The 23,604-nt window shown below is 32.7% G+C and overlaps 1 protein-coding gene across 3 annotated transcripts in view; it reads right to left on the bottom strand.

The window, feature by feature from the left end:
* Window positions 1–5,740: 5,740 nt before the first annotated feature.
* LOC132730295 (uncharacterized) overlaps window positions 5,741–23,604 on the bottom strand; it is a 39,650-nt gene continuing 21,786 nt past the window's right edge. For all 3 annotated transcript variants that reach the window (XM_060716188.1, XM_060716187.1, XM_060716186.1), the window contains 2 exons: window positions 16,890–16,959; window positions 5,741–11,693 (listed from right to left, as the gene is read on the bottom strand). In XM_060716188.1, coding sequence (XP_060572171.1) covers window positions 9,241–11,693; window positions 16,890–16,959 — 2,523 coding nt within the window. In that variant the 3' untranslated portion in view covers window positions 5,741–9,240. The remainder of the gene's footprint in view (window positions 11,694–16,889; window positions 16,960–23,604) is intronic.

Below are 23,604 nucleotides of genomic sequence, written 5' to 3'. Positions count from 1 at the left end.
CTTTGCGCTCAAAACAATACTTGCTGATTTTTAAAAATGGCGTGAAAATTGAAGGTTTTTTGACGCTATGTAAGATTAAATTTGATTGGCTAAATAATTTGGGATCCTAGCCCTGATAGATAAATTTTGTAGAAAGCTGGAAGCCAAGCTTCGATTAAATTTTTGGATAGCTTCGGAGTTTTAGGTTGTTTCTCAGTAAAATCCTACCGTAATACCGGCTCGCCGTGGCGAGCCGGCAAAAACGCGCGTGCACGATGTTTCCACTTTAACAAAACTATGGAAATCCACGGCTGCCATTACTATATAATTTCAATCTGTGACATATTAATAGAATTTAGATATTGTGTTAGTTCAGTTGTGATTGAACAATGATCAATTAATTGTCTTAATGAAATAAATACATTTTTTAAAAGAAAAAAAAAGTGAGATAATGTATCTGAAAAAAATCACATGAAAAGTTAGAAAAGTAACAAAAATATATTTAAAGAAATTTATTAGAATTGAAAAAATCGTCAACTTCTGTCTGTAATTTACTATCTAAGGGAGAATGCTCGTTCATATCCATGTACCAAACTCCGACGCCTTGGTCCCCCTTAGTTGCGCTACAAGTTGGCAATATTGACCCAGACATTTGAATGTTCAATGACCTTCCGTCGGAGAAGAAAATTTTAAAGATATTACCAAAACACTTGCCAAACTACCAAGTATATGGTTAATATTATTAAGAAATGTTTCAAACATCGGAAATTCAACGGTCAATTGATCAATTTTGTTTATTTTGATCTAAAAATAACTTAATTATCAGGTTGAATGATTTGACCTTTACAAAACATCTTTTCATTGGTCTAAATTTATTTATGCATCATATTGGCATAACAAATTTTTATTGGTCGTTTATATCATCGGCGGTAAAATATTTTCGTTCTTTTCTCCTTGACAATATTTGTCATTCTGTATAAGTTGACCATTAGGATCACATGTTGTTTAAAATTAATTTTTGTTATGTGTTTCAGGAAATGTAAAGCATCCACCACTTCGTCAAAAATGTTTCCGGTATTTGGGACACACATGTTACAGCCTTTCCGGGAATTAACATTTCTAGATTAAGTTATAGAATATCACAGGGTCATGTTGACTTAAGGTCCGATTACATTTTATTACATGTTGGTACTAATATATGACGTGACTTGTTCACATACTGTAGATGAAATTTTATCTTCTTTCAATGATCTAATTTCTAATGTACGTCAACATTCTTCTGGAAATATTATTGTTTCAGCTATTATTCGTAGGCCTATAAATTTTGAGGTTACAGGCAACAGGATCAAAATTCTAAATAACAAACTGGCTCTGCTATGTAAGGATAGGCATGTTTTCTTTATTCGGACATTCAAGCCCTTTCTTAAGTGTGTTATTCCTCGTCGGGAATATTTTGCTATTAAGGATGGGGGTTTGCACTTGAATTTGGAGGGTACTAGGCGCTTAAGAGAATTTTTTATTAATACGATTTCACATTTAAAATAAAAGATTGTGGAAGTGCTTTACATTATGTTGAAAGCCTGTTTATGTAATTTAAAGAATAACTTGCAACAAGAGATTTTTGTCAGTATTTTAAAAGTCTATTGTCTTGGGTTTTCATAGAAAATAGGTTTATAATGTTAATGTTCTTGTCTTAAATTGCCTGAGACATATTATTTTCCAGGATAGGCTTCTTCTTACAAAATGGCTATGGCCACTTTGAAGATTGTTCTACTAAGGACATGATAAAGTTAGTCTCTTAGTGAAATGTATTTTGTTGTATTTTGTATTACATATGCTTTGTTTTCTTTGTATGGCCTTGGGTTTGGCTTTATGGAGAATATTATATTTGAATGATTATAAGTGTATTTGCAAGTTGAATAACAAAGCATTTTAAATTGATGACTTATGAAAGTCACACATTGATAATTTAATTATATGTGCTTTGTGAATTAAATATGTGATTCAAGTGATCCATGGTACACGTATACCTAAATACATTCTTTAACCTGAACTTTGCTTTTGTCTTTTATGAATGAAAACTTATAATTTTGTTTATTTTGATCTAAAAATAACTTAATTATCAGGTTGAATGATTTGACCTTTACAAAACATCTTTTCATTGGTCTAAATTTATTCATGCATCATATTGGCATAACAAATTTTTATTGGTCGTTTATATCATTGGCGGTAAAATATTTTCTTCCTTTTCTCCTTGACAATATTTGTCATTCTGTATAAGTTGACCATTAGGATCACATGTTGTTTAAAATTGAAATTTCCCACCCTACAGTACCCACCCTTTAAACATTTAGATACGTTTTATATGAATGAATAAAAGTATTTGGATATTGGTTCATTCATTGATGTATTTCAGTGTTTAAATGGCAACATGTGTTAATTGTATGTACTGTAAGTTGATTGACATTTATGTTGTTATGGTAGCTATTATGTTGTTGATGTCTTTGCCTGAGACTCATTGAATCTCAGGAAAGGCCAAATCTTGCAAGCTGGTAACGGCCAGTCTTGAAGATTATACTACTAAGGAGATGTTATGACAATCTCTTAGTAGGTCTTTATGGCGAATATTATATTTGAATGATTATAAGTGTATTTGCAAGTTGAATAACAAAGCATTTTGAATTGATGACTTATGAAAGTCACACATTGATAATTTAATTATATGTGCTTTGTGAATTAAATATGTGATTCAAGTGATCCATGGTACACGTATACCTAAATACATTCTTTAACCTGAACTTTGCTTTTGTCTTTTATGAATGAAAACTTATAATTTAATTGAATTTTAATTGGACCGTGTCCTCTGCATTTCAGATTGCAAAAAGCAATCGCAACATCTCAGCTATTATTCATTATAACTAATCCGAAGTTTGACGGAAATGGCCGGGAAGTCGCGATTGTGCAAATGTAAAACTCGTGAATAGTGCGACCCACTGGTATTTGTCTTTCCAATTTACATTGCAAACATCATGCTAATAGGGTGTATAAACAACCATTCATTGCGACACAAATGATCAAAACTTTGCTTACTTTCCAACTTATAAACACTTTCAGAGTGATCTCATCATCTTTAAAAGTTTATCAGAAAGGGCGCACCGCTTGTTTTTGGACATTGGATCGACACATTGTACCTGTAACCTGCCAATGGTGCGCTTGAAAAGGTTGTCCCTTCTCTTAGTCTGAGAAGCTGTTCAAATATATATGAGCTTGAAAATGGAGTGATATAGCCCCACTGCGTGATAGCCCTAACTGCGTTAGTCACTCAGTAGATATATGGTACGTAATACAGTCTAGCAGCTGCAAAATCAGTCATTAAAGGCGTACAACATTTAAATTATTTCATAAATTATGAATATCTTTACTTTTCTTAAAATCTTAGTATATTTTTAGTATAATTATATTGACATTGTGTCGTATTACAAGAACATACTGACTTTGGTGCACCAAACATTTCATAAAAACAACCTCTCTGTAGTGCCTTTGTAGCTGACCGTTCATAGGCCGTGCCTCTCTATATGTTCATTTAGATGACAGCCTTGTTACCATTCTTACATAGTCTTGCTTCTTGTGAACTCAAAGTTACTTTTTTCGCCAATTATTCTTGGAATTTAAGGATACATGTATACTTATTCCATCAATGTAGATACATATAGTTTTCATGAGCGGGTTCAATATTTCTCCTTACACGATCGTTTGATATGATGTTTGACCTTGTCACATGGATTTTTTTAATTCATTTGCAACAACTTATAAATGTTATCATAATTTGATCTAGTGCAATTGTGCCGATGAAGCTATTCCTATATTGGGAATGAACGGGTTCGTATCTCCAGGTAGTGACTCCTCTATCTTTTACTATATGTCTTCAACTAACCAAGCATTGTAACCATCAAAGTGGCATTATGCTCATTTGAATGTAAATCATACAGGTGAGAACACAGGCAAAAGTCAAAATAACTGTCTCCATTTACCATCATTATGTTCAAAATTACATTTTATTATGCAGAACTTATCAATATGCCAGGTGTCTTGCGGACATTTCAATATTACGGAAGAGCATTAGTGCCAGGTGTATGTTTTTTATTAACTCGAAATTTCGAGTTACTAACTCGAAATTTCGAGTTACTAACTCGAAATTTCGAGTTACTTATCTTGAAATTTCGAGTTACTAACTCGAAATTTCGACTTACTAACCCGAAATTTCATATATGGGGAATGAACGGGTTCGTATCTCCAGATAGTGACTCCTCTTTCTTTTACCATATGTCTTCAACTAACCAAGCATTGTAACCTTCTAAGTGGCATGTATTTGCATTTGATCAGACTTGTCAATATATAAAACGGAATTTTTTTTTGTTGCAGTTCTGTTGATAATGACGGTGTTTCTATCTTACACGTTAACGTTATGTCTCATTCTTACATCAACTTAGATTAAACTTATTAAATTTAGTTTGATAGTGTAAAAGCTATAAGCTTATTGAAACACTCTCGAATCCATTCCTGGAACCAACCAGTACTAAGCAGTGAGTTTTTTGCTCAGGGAAACATCTAATTTAATGGATTGCTCCTGACGGGGTTTGAACCCACACGGCCAGCAATCTTTATATGACTAGTCCGATCGTTAACCACTCGGCCACATTGCATTCTCACATGAGTACAGTGCATATATTCTAAATATATTAATTTATTTTATGACAGCTGAGTCTTTGCTTAATAAGGCAAGAGGGCCGTGATGGATCTGAAATCGCTCACCTGAATATAGAAATTATCCATGACAAGGAACAAGTTATATTGTTAACTATAACAAACAAAAATAGATATAAAATCTAAATCTTAAACTGATATAACAAAGTTCATATTTGGATCTGAAATAGTGCATGTGTAAAAACTTTACTGGTTGCCAAAAGATGTGTACATATAAAGGAAATCAACGAGGGCAATTTTTACCTCAGGGCTTTAACAAAGATTTGAACAAAGATGGTAGACACTCACTAGAAGATGTTTCATGCTTAATATCTAAGCTCTAGAGTCTAGCAATTTTTGTGTGTGTTTTTTTGAAAAGAGACTTTTTAAGTTTTTAAATTTACATATAAGGAAAATCAATCATCCCCCAGGGGGGGCAAATTTTGACCCCAGTGATTTTTATTTAAACAAACTTGGTAGGCACCCATTTGAAGATTGTTAATGCTAAATATATCAGCTCTAGGACCTTGGAGCTTTTTTAAGACCTTTTCAAGACCTATATACGTATAAGGAAAATCAATGATCCCCCCTTGGCCTGCCAATTTTGTCCCAAGGAATTTTATTCGAACATACTTGATAGACACTCACTAGAAGATGTTTCATGCTTAATATCTGAGCTCTAGCTCTTTGGATTCTTTAAAAGAATATTTCTAAGTTTCTTTCGTTTAGTTGCCATGACAACCAGAGTTCTGAATGAAATTAAAGTCTCTGACCAATTTTTAAAGTGACCACCAAAGGAACATTTCTGTGAAGTTAAGATGAAATTGGCTTAGCGGTTTATGAGGAGATGTCGTTTAAAGTAAAAGTTTACGGACGGACACAAGACGAATTGTGATCACAAAAGCTTACCTTTTTAAATTTTGTGACAGGTGAGCTAAAAATAGTGGGAAGTAAATTTTCAACAAGTTTTATACCCCCAACTAGTTCTGTAAGAGAGGGGACAACAAATAATACACTAATCAATTATGTACATTTCTTTATTATACATCATACATATACATTAAACAAGTCATACATATATGCTAACCTATCAAACAAATATATTTTAAATTCTTATCACATGGCAAAAAAATGAGTTTGAAAAGAAAATATGATTTGTGTAGCAAAATGTCAACAAAATGGTTGAATTTTTTAAGGCTTAATGGGCCTTTAAAACAAATAGTTACAACAATTTAAAATGTATGTATAAGTGTCATGTCACATAACATAACTTGTTATAAAATAATATAATCTTATTTTCATAAAAGGATTGCAATACCTTGTAATTATACAATTAACAATATTAAAGAAACTCCACTAAGGTTTATAAGCCTAAAACATAACATTCTAATTTTCACAAAAATAAACATGAGCACTTTAAACAGAAATATAAATTAAATATAACAAAGAAATATACAAGAAATACACTGAAAAGTGTATGTTTGGGCTATTCTCAGTCCGATTTGATTGAAAAGCGTTTCAACACTTTTGAATTTTGGATCATTTTTCACTATAATAATAATAATTCTGGAAAAAGGGAGCGAGATAATGATCTTAAATTTTGCTTATAGGTCATTTATATAGATCTACATCAAATGGAGATCTACATCAAATGGAGTAATAATTTCAAAAAAATTATTTCCAGTCCCGGCATGTCAAGAATCCTCCGTGGAGTCCCTTTAACATGTAATATTATGTACTATATACATTCAATCAGAATTTCATGTAAGAAACACATTCAATCAGAATTTCATGTAACAAACACATTCAATCAGAATTTCATGTAACAAACACATTCAATCAGAATTTCATGTAACAAACACATTCAATCAGAATTTCATGTAACAAACACATTCAATCAGAATTTCATGTAACAAACACATTCATTCAGAATTTCATGTAACAAACACATTCAATCAGAATTTCATGTAACAAACACATTCATTCAGAATTTCATGGAGCAATCAGACATACGTAACATATGTTTATAACATATCTTCACCTTGGTATATACTAATATCAGCAAGTATAAAAAACTAACATACCATTCATAACATGTAGTTATATCATAACTGTCTGAAAGCATTAAATCTTTATTTTAGCTGAACCCGGAGGTACTGAACCCAGAGGTACTGAACCCAGACGTACTGAACCCAGAGGTACTGATTCCGGTAAACTACATTCATCATGAATGAAGTGTAAACATGACAAGTATCCGTTGGTTACCCAGGACAGAGGATTACAACATAACTTTTGATTAATTTCATGTAACATATGTTTAACAATACATTTAAAATTACATATCATAATTATGTTAACATCAGCAGAAATATAACTTATGTATACCTATAATGTTATTATGTCTTGGTACTAAAATATGACACATTGTTTAGTTAAAAAGTTCTAATTGAACTTCGTTTTTGGGGGTATAAAAATCCATATTAATGAAGTGTAGTTTTCACACTGACTTTCGCTATATAAAATCTTTTTAAACACTGTCAACAGGACTGTGTGCTTGACTATCAACAGTGATGGATAATGCAGTATTTTCAAAAAGGGAAATAATTCTGTCAATATTCATTTTATAGTCCATGATCCTCAAACAGTGACTTCCTATTACTCTCATATATTACTCTCATAAAATCAAGTAATTTAAAATATAATTCTGAATACGTCGAAAATCATCAGTGGAGACCCTTTAACTTTACACTTTGAGTAATACTGACTAACAGTATTGACTTTTATCGTTTTGCAGAATTTTAATTTTTCACACTTTTTTCAACCTTTACAATATAATACAATCAAAGAAGAAATCTCTAAAATACAACATGTAAATGGTCCGCATCTCAATGAAACAATTTATGTATACCATTTACTTGTCCTATTTATCATGTAACAGGTATTCATTATTATACAATTGACTATTCCTCTATATCATATAACCCTATATATTATATCATTGGTAATAATATATACTGTTCCCTTGTCCTATATATCATATAACAGGTATTTATATAAACCATTCCCTTGTCCTATATATCATATAACTGGTATTTAAATTATATCAATCATTTGTCCTACATGTATATATCATATTTGGTATTTATAAATATCATTCACTTTCCCTATATATCATATAACTGGTATTTATATATTCCCCTGTCCTATATATTGTATAACTGGTATCTATTTATAACATTCCATTATCCTATACACCATATAACTGGTATCAATATACATGTATATCATTTACTTGTCCTATAAATCGTGCAACTAGTATTTGTTTATATCATTCCATTATCCTATACATCATATAACTGGTATCAATATATATCATCCACTTTTCCTATATATCAAATAACCGGTATTTATATATAACATTCAATTACCCTATACACCATATAACTGGTATTAATATATATCATTACATTGTCCAATATATCATATAACAGATATTTATTCATTCAGTTACATTAATCTTTTACTTCTTCTGCCCTTGTACATTATGATATAACTGGTATTTATATATACCTGATTCCCCTGTCCTTTATATCATATAACTGGTATTTATATATACCATTCCAGTGTCATACATATTTATATGACTGGTATTTGCATGCTATCTTTTACTTCTTCTAACTTTTATGACCATGTCAATTACATTAAACATCTGTTTTATGATATTTCCATTAAATTTACTTATTCATTAATTTATTTACTTGTTTTATTTTCAAATCTATTTATGCATTTATAATTAGAACATTACTTTTTACAAATCATATTCTTTTTTCACAAACTATCCCTGATCTTTTAAAAAAAACAGTTATCTATAATTTCTTTATATTTCTCTGCATTTCTTTATTTATTTAAAATCACATTTGAATATTACTTTCATTAATTTTAAATTTATTACAATGATCAGAAATTAATATTTAATGAACTGTTTTTGATGATTGTTATCTATCATATTGCACTACATTCATTATTTAACTTATCAATATGTAACTTTAGCATTATTATTTTTCTTTTTTGCTAATAATGAAAAGTCTATTTTTATATGTCTTTTATCATGAAATAATTAAGATTAAGCACTACGTTTACTGCATGTATTCTCCCTCACTATGTTAACAATTCGGATAATTTCGGATAATTTTTTTTTTCGAAAATGAAAAACCAAATTATCATCTCTCTATGTTCACTTCATGCATCCTATATCACTTTTTTGTTGAAAATATTAACAAATGATCAGTATCACGTTTAACATGAAATAACTGATCCTGGTCTTTTACATACTGTATAGCATCATTTACCTTCCCTCCTCTTAGTACTGATATCAATATTAACCTATCAACATTAAACTCCTCACCATCTCCTGTTATATAACAGCCCCTTACACTCACATCTACAGTATGAGGAATATGAGGAAGACTATCAACAAACTTCTGCCATGTTGTCAAACTCATTATGACATACTTAAGCTCAATGTTTTTTTAAACTCTTCATCTCTAAAGGTGACTGTAGTATATTGTCAGTTAACCTAAAATACCATAACTCAGTCTTACTGAGATTGTGTAACAATGGTAATACTGTGACTAGTCTCTTTGTTATGTTGGTATAATATAATTGAGATTTATTGTTATCATCTGCATACAATTCAAGTTCTTTTAATTTGTAAGATTTTCTAATAATATCAAATATTTTCTCATAATTTCTATTTTTCAATTTACCAAATATAAATATTTCAAGATTTGTAGTATCAACATCTATCACACTAACAGTATATCTCAAACAAAGGTACTGAAGTTGTTGATGTTTTGATAAATTTACATCATGCTGGTTCTCACACTCACATTTAACTTCAGTAAGATGTATTTGTTCAAGATGACTGGTTCCCTCAAGAAAATTACAAAATGTAGTAGTATCATCATGACTCATTGTTATACGACTCATACTTATTGCTACAAGATTGATCATACTAGGTAGGTTACTAACAACTGTTTTACACACTGGGTAATACTTGTCAGTGTAGGAGACACCATTAAGAGACAGAGATTTTAATGTTAAAGTATTTACTTCAATTGTCTCACAAATACAATTGTTTATCTCATTTATACTCTGTTCATTACTCTGTGATCCAAAATCATATGATATTGCAATTTTTTCAAGATGATGAAACATTTGTAAATATTTTGTAAATTTAACATTTTCTGTGTTGATTTTATCTACATAAATAGACAGAACAGAGTCAGGAACAATCTGATGCTGATCAATACCTGAACAAACAATATCGCAATACTGACCCAGTCTATCAATGACCAAATCTCCTACATAAAACACAGTATTACTACCTATACTACATGCTGCTTTGAATTCTTCCATTGACTCAAACATAAGCTTTTGAATATCAGCAATAAAACCATGATCGCTATAAAAAATGTTACTTATTGTCCTGTATTCCTGAACACGAGAGTCTTCTGACACAGTATCATATATGTATTTTGAAACATGTGTTGCTAATCTAGGTTCAAGACCAGATAGCATAATAATTACATTTGACTGCTCTAATATGTCATTTACTGTTAAACATTTCTGAAAAACCTCATTAATAAACTTCTTGGCTAATTCAACATTTCCTGTACTATCTGACAAACCAATTTTTGCATTGAAATTGATGCCAATATTCACTGCAGCCAGAAATTCTTGCATTGATTTGTGAATAAAAGAAAACAATGAGCTTGGTGGTTCTGATACAGATAAACTTGGACATTCATCTTCTGTAATTATTCCAAGTTTCAAGCAACATTCTCTTACTTTATCTGATATTTCTAGTTCATCAAACATACAAATGTCAAATGTCAAGGATTTATCCTTGGGACAATTAAATAGTGTCTCATAAGCCAACTGTGACACATAATAAATGAGATGGCTGTTTAATTTCAATATGTTTTTATCAGCTAAGGTTTCAGGAAGATCTACTTTCTGAGCACCCTCCATGAGTCGGGTACTTGTTCCTGCAGTTTTCATGTCATTCCAGGTAAAGAAAAGTTCTAACATGCCAGTGTAAATGGCACATTTTGAAGTTTCATCGAGTTTATCATCAAACCATAGACAAATCAGTTGCTGCAGCATAATTGGTAGCTGTTTTAAACTTTCCAGGGACTTTTCTGTTAGCTTTTGTTTACAAACCCTGGCATCTTTACTAGCATGTCTGCTGAAATTTAATTGTGAGACTGTTTTATCTACCATTTCACTCTCACATATCAAATCAAACCCTTTCAGATTCAGTATTTGTTCAATTTCTGTCTCACTTATTCCTAAGGTGTGAACTTTCCATGGCCGTGATGTAGTTACGATTGTGTAGTCTTTATTAACATCCTGTTTTGGGAGACCCATTGTCTGGAACTGATTGTAGGACTTTCTTTCAGAAGACCATTCATCTAAGCCATCAAGCAATATTATAATCTTTGCAGAGTCCTTTTTGAGAACTGGGCTTGAAATGTCAATATCATACTGATTTTTAATCATATCCTGGACACTGTCTATGTCTTGATTATGTCTTAGGGAGATATAAAACATGATATCAAATTTCTTCATTTCCTTGACTCCTTCAAACTTATCATTTACATTTTGTGCATCACTGTGTGCAGTACACCAACAATTGACCAAATATTTACAGAAACTACTCTTACCAGACCCTACATCTCCAAGAACATATATATGTTTCAAAGGCACGTCATTCTTTATGAAGATATCTGACATTGACTTGACCTCAATCTCCTTTGTCTCCCCTTTCTCTCCTTTTATTTCTCTTGTTATAGTGGGCCTAACATAAATCTCAAGGAAGTTACATTTCTGACCTCGTGATAGTAAAGGCATTGCTGGTACTTTTAGCAAAGTCTTACAGTATGATGCTATCAGCTCTTTCTGCCATTCTAAAATTATAATAAAGTAAAACATTTACATGACAAGCCACCACTAATGAGTGATTTAGATAATTAATGAACACATAATGAATCATTATTTTCAATGTATACTGTAGTCCTAGAAAAGATTTCGCGCATTTTAAGTTAGCGCTTTTCGCGGTAGGCATGATTACGCAAATCTTTATAGCCGCGAATATGTAACTTATAACAAATCCGCGAACATTTCTAGCTTCAACCAAATAAAAACATAAACTTTCCAAATATTTATTATAATCTACTTACACAATAACATATAAACACAGGTGCTATAGAAATGTGTAAAAAATTATGTAAAGTTCATCTCCTTACTAAACCACCACATGTTTTAGCTTGTAATCCATATTTACATTTCAATATACATGTACCTATAATGCACATAACAAAACAAAAAAAATCATGGAAAAATGTCAATTATAAGTAATTATCACGCTTATTCACATTATTTGCTAGTCACAACGTATACACGGTGCATATCCATATCTGTACCCTCTTTGTGAAATTTGCTCAAATTCTGCTAACAAGAGGGCCATGATGGCCCTGAGGTCGCTCACCTGTATATAGCCCCCCCCCAACCCCCACCCCCCCCCCCAACGTTGCAGAGCCAATTTAACCCAAGGGCTTTTATTTGCACAAACTTGGTAGACACCCATAAGAAGATGTTTCATGCTAAACATTTAAGCTCTAGCTCATTGGGCTTTTTAAAAGAAGATTTTTCTAAAGTTTTTACTATACACATATAGTTAAAAACAATGACACCCCTGGGGCCGGGCCAGTTTTGACCCCAGGGCTTTTATTTGAACAAACTTTGTAGACACTTACTAGAAGATGTTTCATGCTTAATATCTAAACTCTAGCTATTTGGGTTTTTTCAAAGAAGATTTAAAGTTTTTGCTAAACACATATATAGAAAATCAATGACCCCCGGGGCAGGGCCAATTTTGACCCCTGGGCTTGTATTTGAACAAACTTGGTAGACACCTATTAGAACATGTTTGATGCTCAATATCTTAGCCATAGCTCTTTGAGTTCTTTAAAATAATTTTTTAAGTTTTTACTATATGCATATAGGGAAAATCAATGACCCCCCGGGGCGGGGCCAATTTTCACCCCAGGGCTTTTATTTGAACAAACTTGGTAGACACCCATTAGAACATGTTTCATGCTAAATATCTTAGCTCTAGCTCTTTGGGTTCTTTCAAAGATGATTTTTTAAGTTTTTACTATATGCATATAGGGAAAATCAATGACCCCCATGGCGGGGCCAATTTTGACCCCAGGGCTTTTATTTGAACAAACTTGGTAGACACTCACTAGAAGATGTTTCATGCCAAATATCTAAGCTCTAGCTCTTATGGTTTTTTAAAAGAAGATATTTAAAGTTTTTTCTTTCAGAGTTTCAGAGTTTTGCATGGAATTAAATTCTTTGAACAATTTTTAAAGGTGACCACCAAAGGAACATTCCTGTGAAGTTTGGATGAAATTGGCTCAGCGGTTTATGAGGAGATGTCATTTAAAGCAAAAGTTTACGGACGGACGGATGATGGACCGACGGACGGACGCTGGACGAAAAGCGATCACAAAAGCTCACCCTGTCACACAGTGACAGGTGAGCTAAAAACATGCCTGATTTAGCCATTTCATATCCTATATAAAATACATTCATGATTAAGCCTTTTTATATTTTTTTAAATACCTGATTTAGCCTATTAATTTTCCATAAAACTACCCGTTTTATCCTTTTCATATTCTATATAACATACATGATTAACTTAAGCCTTTTCATATTCTATACAACATACAGTTAAACTTCGTTCGCTCGAACTCAGATCGCTTGAATACCGCCCTTCGCTCGAACTCATCACCCAGCTGCGGCAAAATTCCTATATAATATATATTGTTCTACCTCGGATCGCTCGAACACCCATAGCTCGAACACTCGAACCTGATCTCTGGTCTGTTCGGCAGAAATATAGTGTAAATCACACCTTTTTGGTCGAACACAAATGGACAACAGAAGTTGCGGGTCGACATGTTCTAAATAATTAACAGTCAGTGACACATGTTTTAAACACCTCGTGATCTTGACAAAGGCAATTAAGGTTAATTGATACGAAAAAAAAAGTGTTGTAATCGATTTGTTTGTTATGATACAATCTTTTATTTGCCGTCTTTAGTAACGATAAAAGGAAAATAACTCCTGAAATGCGCAAAAGTCAATAAATAAATGACGTTTACCTGGACGGCTTTAATTACAACCGTGGTTCATGTAATGTGAATTGTAACAGTGTAATCTATTTATAGAATGATACTTGTTCGTGTGTTTATTTTTGTAAATGACTACAAATAGAGCTGCTGTAATTTTATTTTAAATATTTTATTAATTCAATGCTTAAAGTAAAATTCACCCCATAATAAACATATACCGGTAAATATATTTTGAACAATGTTCACAGTTTGGATAATGATCGCCCGATTGAACTCAACCAATTACAATATGCATGAATATAGATTAACACAGTGTCCCGTTAATACTGTTTTCAATAGGATATGACATATTCGTCAAACGGATGTACTAACAAACAATTATATTAACGTATTTATCATTTGACCGATGTAAGCTGAACAACCTTTAGACCAATGTTCTATGTAATAATAGTTCAACCTCGGTTGGCTCGAACTATCGATCTCTCGAACAAATTTGCTCTCCAAGTTTGAGCGAACGAAGTTCGACTGTACTAGATTTAGCATTTCACATTCTTTTTAACAAACCTGACAGCGCCTTTTCACATTCTGTATAACATTCCAGATTTACCTTTTTCATATTCTATATAACATACCTAAATTAGCTTTTTCATATTCTATATAAAATACCTGATTTAGCCTTTATCATATTCTATATAACATACCTGATTTAGCCTTTTCTTTTTCCATATAACATACCTGATTTTGCCTTTTCATATTATATACTACTCAAAAATTTGCAAAGGATCACTTTTTCTACAGTGTGTTAGTTTTGTGTATTTGTAATAAATGTGAAAATTTATTAAAAAGAATTAAATATAATTAGTAAGAAATTGATTTTTATGAAATTAATGACAATGCAAGTATTCCTTGACGTGTGCCTGTTGTGGAAAGAGTGTGCTGGACAAAAATCAACATTTTGGAGATCACAGTGGAATAAAAAAATCTCGCAAATGAAAAATGTTATGAGTAGAATGTTTAACACAGAGTATGGTGTATGTGGGCATTAATTACGGCCTGGTATTGCCGCAGCAAGGTGATCCTTAGAAAATTTTGAGTTGTATATATAACATACCTGATTTAGCCTTTTCATTTTCTATATAACAAACCTGATTTAGCCTATCCATATTCTATATTACATACCTTTTTACGTCTTTTTCCTATTGACATTGTATATAACATTCCTGATTTCACCTTTCCATATTCTATATAACATACAGTACAGCTCAAGCAATTTTTCCAAAGTCCGTCGATCCCCGCGATTTGTTTACGGGTGGACTGTCACCGCCATGTCCCTGCAATAGTTGTGACTTTCCGCTCGTCAACTTGATCGGGGGAAGTTCGCGCTGTGGGACATTGTCACCGTGGATCACTGTGAAATATTGCAGCGATATTTCGCTCTCTCGGGTGACTATTAGTTTATTTATAACACGGGGACATTTATTACTATTACTGTATGTCTGTAAAATATAATGAACTCAAAACACATTTTTTATAGAAGAAAATCTTTATGTTATGTATTTAAACGACGTTACATCTGTCATATGCAAATAATTACAAAATTTAAAGATTTGCGTGTGAAATTAAAACCCTAATATGTAGTAACTTTTAACATAATTAATTTCAACTGCTTTAAGCCATTTTAACCTTCTGATTTTACAGTGCTACAATCATATAAGAATTTTTAATTATTTCTTTGATCCACTTAAACGATTTTTTCTGTTAAATTTACGTGTGTTAATTACCTTCCCTCCAAATATTGACAAGAACTAAAGTTTAAGTGGGTCATAGCATATAATACACACAAATTTACTTTTGAACTAAACATTTCTCTAATTGAAATATTTAATGTTGCATTAACGGTTATGATCTGAAAATAAGATGTTACAAATATGTTTATTTCATCATGATCACAGATCTAAATTTTTAGATAGCACATACCGTGGACTACTGTAGTTGTATAATAAGTAATGAGATAGATTCTAATTTATTTCTATGGCACTGACACCTCACTATTATGGAGAAGTAATTCTCGACTTCTTAATTGCATTTTCCCATCACAGTCGTATTTAACGCCAAAAAAATTGTGGCTTTTGATCAGATTTTGTAATGGCATCTTGCAAAGTTTACGTAAAAACATATGTTAAGGAAATGTTTGTTAAACTATAATAATATATAATTACCTACATGAACTAGTCCACGGCTGCCTTATTAGGTGTATTTGCTAATTGCTTAATTTTTGTAGGTGTAAATTGCTTTATTAAGCGGTCTTGAACAAAGAATAAATAAATTAGTTCCTTGATTGGATTTAACTCATTCTAAAGATTTGCCGGCTATTAAATGTACATGTATATTATATAATAAGTGGCATTTATTGTTTCAAGTATGAATAGAATTTCTAAAAAAAAAACTTTTTAAGTGTTCTAGCAGCTATCGTTTCAACTTTTTACACAGAAACATCAAAGCATTTAATTTTCTTGAAATTGTTGACCGATTTCTTTAAATATTTTGTTATTCCGTTTTCTTGAAACTTTTCTCATTGAACTGTTTTGTGATGTGATTTTCCCCGGTAAATGTACATTAATATCGCGGAGCTAACTAAATAATTTTATTGAATGATTAAAATCATCAGTCACATTGTAAGTCTTTTTGATTTTTTAAAAGAAGACTACATTGTACATTTACATGAACATTTATGTGTATATGCAAATTAATCACTGCAAATCTCTGTGATTTTCCACCGCGGATTGCAGGTTTTTTTTACTACCCGTCCGTGGTGATTTGTCGCCGTGGGATACTATAGTATGTCCCCCGCGATTTTCTGTTCGCCGTTAAAAGTGTCCGCGGTGACTGAGTGGAAAGAGGAAAAATTGCTTGAGCTGTACTGTACCTGATTTCGCCTTTTTTATATTATATACAACATACCTGATTTCGCCTTTTCGTTTTCTAACTGTTTTTGTTGAGGAGAAACTTCTACCTTGAGTCTTTTTATCTCCTACAACATAAAATATATGATTTTCTTCATCAGGTCCGTCTGAACACATTTCATAACTCGTACGTACAAAATAGATTTTAACCAGGCAAAAACTTCTTGATACGCATATCACAAAAGATAAGGAAGGTCGTCTTCACACCACAGTATATACAAAACCGACTGACGCTCATATGTATCTACACTATTCCAGCTACCATCCAGTGCATCAAAACAACAGCATTCCGTATAGCCAACCATTAAGAACAATTTTAAACTGGGTACAACTGGCATTATGAAACTAGAAGGGTTTTTGTCACAAACACATATGTCTCCCAAAACTATGTATGGTCACTCATGTGAAGTTTCATTAAAATCCCACCAGTAGCTTGACCTGTGAAAGAATGACAAGATTTTTTTTATTTATAGCTCTGATGGCCATTTTGAGCAGCAAGATAGAATGTGCAGGTGATGTGCACAATTTACTAGAGATGGTACTGATCACTCCTATAAAGTTTGGTTGAAATCCCACCAGAAGTTTGGCCTGTGAAGACCAGACAATATTTGTCTATTTTTGGCTCTGGCGGCCATTTTGGCAGTGAAGTGGAATGTGCCAGTTATGCACACAACTAGGGATGGTACTGATCACTCCTGTAAAGTTTGGTTGAAATCCCACCAGTAGTTTGACCTTTGAAGGCCGAACAAGATTTTTATCTCTTTTTAACTCTTGTGGCCAATTTGTGGGGAACATGCCGGTGAGGTGCAAACTAGTCATGGTACAGATCACTCCTGTAAAGTTTGGTTGAAATCCCAAGAGTAGTTTGACCTGTGAAGGGCGGACAAGCTTAATGCGGATGGACAGCCAGACGGAGAACAGAAGGACAGACAGCGAAGGCAAAACAATATGCCTCCAAAATATTTTGGGAGACATAATTACAAAGCTTGCTAACCTTATGGTGTGCCTAATTCAAGCTAATAATACAAACATTAGTTATCTTAGAACCACGGTAATATTTAATACACATACTGGTTTATCAACCGGAAACAAACAGTAATACATGTACCGGTATATCAACCAGAAACAAACAGTAATACATGTACCTGTATATCAACCAGAAACAAACAGTAATACATGTACCTGTATATAAACTCAAAACAAACAGTAATACATGTACTGGTATATGAACCAGAAACAAACAGTAATACATGTACCTGTATATCAACCAGAAACAAACAGTAATACATGCACCGGTATTTCAACCAGAAACAAGCAGTAATACATGTACCAGTATATTAACTCAAAACAAACAGAAATACATGTACTGGTATATGAACCAGAAACAAGCAGTAATTCATGTACCAGTTTATCAACTAGAAACAAACAGTAATACATGTACCAGTATATTAACTCAAAACAAACATGTACTGGTATATCAACCGGAAACAAGCTGTAATACATTTGTTTGTTTATTTCATTTTTCACCTTTTCCCAACAGTATTTCAGTCATATAGGCGTGCAGGTAGTTTCCTTACCATCCTTCCTGGAGAGTTACACCAGTACTAGACTACCACTAAATTCCTCCGTGCTAACTTACCAAAGCATCTCCTGGGGTCGAACCCAAACCAGTGAGGAAACTGGATTAGAAGTGATCGACTCTATCCCCTCGACCACGGTAAGCTGTAATACATGCACTGATATATCAACCAGAAACAAACAGTAATACATGCACTGATATATCAACCAGAAACAAACAGTAATTCATGTACTGATATATCAACCAGAAACAAACAGTAATTCATGTATTGATATATCAACCGGAAACAAACAGTAATTCATGTACTAATATATCAACCGGAAACAAACAGTAATACATGTACCGGTATATCAACCAGAAACAAACAGTAATTCATGTACTGATATATCAACCGGAAACAAACAGTAATACATGTACCAGTATATCAACCAGAAACAAACAGTAATACATGTACTGATATATCAACCAGAAACAAACAGTAATACATGTACCAGTATATCAACCAGAAACAAACAGTAATTCATGTACTGATATATCAACCGGAAACAAACAGTAATACATGTACCGGTATATCAACCAAAAACAAACAGTAATTCATGTACTGATATATCAACCGGAAACAAGCAGTAATACATGTACCAGTATATCAACCAGAAACAAACAGTAATTCATGTACTGATATATCAACCAGAAACAAATAGTAATACATGTACCAGTATATCAACCAGAAACAAACAGTAATTCATGTACTGATATATCAACCAGAACAAAAACAGTAAAACATGTATTGGTTTATCAACCAGAAACAAACAATAATACATGTACAAGTATATCAACCAGAAACAAACAGTTACACATTTTCCGGGATGTCAACTGGAAACAAACAGTAATACATGTACAAATAATCAACCAGAAACAAACAGTAATACATGTACTGATAAATCAACCAGAAACAAACAGTAATACATGTACCGGTATATCAACCGAAAACAAACATTAACATATGTACCAGTATATCAACCTGAAACAAACAGTAATACATGTACCGTATATCAACTGAAAACAAACAGTAATACATGTACCAGTATATCAACCAGAAACAAACAGTTATACATGTACCAGTATATTAACCAGAAACAAACAGTAAAACATGTACCAGTATATTAACCAGAAACAAACAGTTATACATGTACCAGTATATCAACCAGAAACAAACAGTTGTACATGTACCAGTATATCAACCAGAAACAAACAGTTATACATGTACCAGTATATTAACCAGAAACAAACAGTTATACATGTACCAGTAGAACAACCAGAAACGAAGAGTTATACATGTACTGGTATATCAACCAGAAACAAACTGTAATATATGTACTAGTATATCAAACAGAAACAAACAGTAATACATGTACCGGTATATCAACCATGCAGAAACAAACAGTAATACATGTACCGGTATATGAACCAGAAACAAGCAGTAATACATGTACCAGTATATTAACTCAAAACAAACAGTAATACATGTACTGGTATATGAACCAGAAACAAACAGTAATACATGTACTGGTATATGAACCAGAAACAAGCAGTAATTCATGTACCAGTATATCAACTAGAAACAAACAGTAACACATGTACTGGTATATCAACCGGAAACAAGCTGTAATACATTTGTTTGTTTATTTCATTTTTCGCCTTTTCCCAACAGTATTTCAGTCATATAGGCGTGCGGGTAGTTTCCTTACCATCGTTCCTGGAGAGTTACACCAGTACTAGACTACCACTAAATTCCTCCGTGCTAACTTACCAAAGCATCTCCTGGGGTCGAACCCAAACCAGTGAGGAAACTGGATTAGAAGTCATCGACTCTATCCCCTCGACCACGGTAAGCTGTAATATATGCACTGATATATCAACCAGAAACAAACAGTAATTCATGTACTGATATATCAACCGGAAACAAACAGTAATTCATGTACTGATATATCAACCAGAAACAAACAGTAATACATGCACTGATATATCAACCAGAAACAAACAGTAATGCATGTACTGATATATCAACCGGAAACAAACAGTAATTCATGTACTGATATATCAACCGGAAACAAACAGTAATACATGTACTGATATATCAACCAGAAACAAACAGTAATACTTGTACTGATATACCAACCGGAAACAAACAGTAATACATGTACTGATATATCAACCGGAAACAAACAGTAATACACATGTACTGATATATCAACCGGAAACAAACTGTAATTCATGTACTGATATATCAACCGGAAACAAACAGTAATACATGTACTGATATATCAACCGGAAACAAACTGTAATTCATGTACTGATATATCAACCGGAAACAACAGTAATACATGTACTGATATATCAACCGGAAACAAACTGTAATTCATGTACTGATATATCAACCGGAAACAAACAGTAATACATGTACTGATATATCAACCAGAAACAAACAGTAATACATGCACTGATATATCAACCAGAAACAAACAGTAATACAATGCACTGGTATATATCAACCGGAAACACACAGGAATACAATGCACTGATATATCAACCAGAAATAAACAGTAATACAATGCACTGGTATATATCAAGCAGAAACAAACAGTTATACAATGCACTGGTATATATCAACCAGAAACAAACAGTAATACAAGTACTGATATACATGTACCAACTGGAAACAAACAGTAATACATGTACTGATATATCAACCGGAAACAAACAGTAATATATGTACTGATATATCAACCAGAAAAAAAAAACAGTAATACATGTATCGGTTTATCAACCAGAAACAAACAATAATACATGTACAAGTATATCAACCAGAAACAAACAGTAATTCATGTACCGGTATATCAACTAGAAACAAACAGTAATACATGAACCGGTATATCAACCAGAAACAAACAGTAATACATGTACTGATATATCAACCAGAAACAAACAGTAATATATGTACTGATATATCAACCAGAAAAAAAAAACAGTAATACACGTATCGGTTTATCAACCAGAAACAAATAATAATACATGTACCGGTATATCAACCAGAAACAAACAGTAATACATGTACTGATAAATCAACCAGAAACAAACAGTAATACATGTACCGATATTTCAACTAGAAACAAACAGTAATGCATGTACTGATATATCAACCAGAAACAAACAGTAATACATGCACCGGTATATCAACCTGACACAAAAAGTAAAACATGTGGCGGTATATCAACTTAAAACAAACAGAAATACATGAACCAGTATGTCAACCAGAAACAAACAGTAATACATGTGCCGGTATATCAACCAGAAACAAACAATAATTCATGTACCGGTATATCAACCAGGAACAAACAGTAATACATGTACCGGTATATCAACCAGAAAAAAACAGTAACACATCTACCAGTATATCAACCAGAAACAAACAGTAATACATGTACTAGTATATCAAACAGAAACAAACAGTTATACATGTACTGGTATATAAAACAGAAACAAACAGTTATACATGTACCGGTATATCAACCAGAAACAAACAGTAATATATATACCAGTATATCAACCAGAAACAAACAGTAATACATGGACCGGTATATACCAGAAACAAGAGGGCCATGATGGCCCTGAGATCGCTCACCTGTATATAGCCCCCCCCCCCAGACTTGGTAGACACCCATAAGAAGATGTTTCATGCTAAACATCTAAGTTCTAGCTCATTGGGTTTTTTAAAAGAAGATTTTTTAAGTTTTTACTATACACATATAGTTAAAAACAATGACACCCCTGGGACAGGGCCAGTTTTGACCCCCAGGCTTTTATTTGAAGAAACTTTGTAGATATTTACTAAAAGATGTTTCATGCTTAATATCTAAACTCTAGCTATTTGGGTTTTTTCAAAGATGATTTTTAAGTTTTTGCTATACACAAAAAAGGAAAATCAATGACCCCCGGGGCAGGGCCAATTTTGACCACGGGGCTTTTATTTGAACAAATTTTGTAGACACTGATAAGAAGATGATTCATGCTTAATATCTAATATCCAGCTAAATGGGTTTTTTCAAAGAACATTTTTAAGTTTTTGCCATACACATATAAGGAAAATCAATGACCAAGGGCTTCTACCCAAGGGCTTTTATTTAAACAAACTTGGTAGACACTCACTAGAAGATGTTTCATGCCAAATATCTTAGCTCTAGCTCTTTCGGTTCTTTAAAAGAAGATTTTTTAAGTTTTTACTATATGCATATAGGGAAAATCAATGACCCCCTGGGGCGGGGCCAATTTTGACCCCAGGGCTTTTATTTAAACAAACTTGGTAGACACTCACTAGAAGATGTTTCATGCCAAATATCTTAGCTTTAGCTCTTTGGGTTCTTTAAAAGAAGATTTTTTAAGTTTTTACTATATGCATATAGGGAAAATCAATGACCCCCTGGGGCGGGGCCAATTTTGACCCCAGGGCTTTTATTTGAACAAACTTGGTAGACACTCACTAGAAGATGTTTCATGCCAAATATCTTAGCTCTAGCTCTTTGGGTTCTTTAAAAGAAGATTTTTTAAGTTTTTACTATATGCATATAGGGAAAATCAATGACCCCCTGGGGCGGGGCCAATTTTGACCCCAGGGCTTTTATTTAAACAAACTTGGTAGACACTCACTAGAAGATGTTTCATGCCAAATATCTTAGCTTTAGCTCTTTGGGTTCTTTAAAAGAAGATTTTTTAAGTTTTTACTATATGCATATAGGGAAAATCTATGACCCCCTGGGGCGGGGCCAATTTTGACCCTAGGGCTTTTATTTGAACAAACTTGGTAGACACTCACTAGAAGATGTTTCATGCCAAATATCTTAGCTTTAGCTCTTTGGGTTCTTTAAAAGAAGATTTTTTAAGTTTTTACTATATGCATATAGGGAAAATCAATGACCCCCTGGGGCGGGGCCAATTTTGACCCCAGGGCTTTTATTTGAACAAACTTGGTAGACACTCACTAGAAGATGTTTCATGCCAAATATCTTAGCTCTAGCTCTTTGGGTTCTTTAAAAGAAGATTTTTTAAGGTTTTTACTATATGCATATAGGGAAAATAA

The sequence above is a fragment of the Ruditapes philippinarum genome, unplaced genomic scaffold (genome assembly GCF_026571515.1).
Source record: "Ruditapes philippinarum isolate M1 unplaced genomic scaffold, ASM2657151v2 ctg3193_1_1_1_1, whole genome shotgun sequence".
Taxonomy (NCBI): domain Eukaryota; kingdom Metazoa; phylum Mollusca; class Bivalvia; order Venerida; family Veneridae; genus Ruditapes; species Ruditapes philippinarum.
Note: the sequence above shows the minus strand (reverse complement) of the source record. Positions and strands in the feature narration are given on the sequence as shown.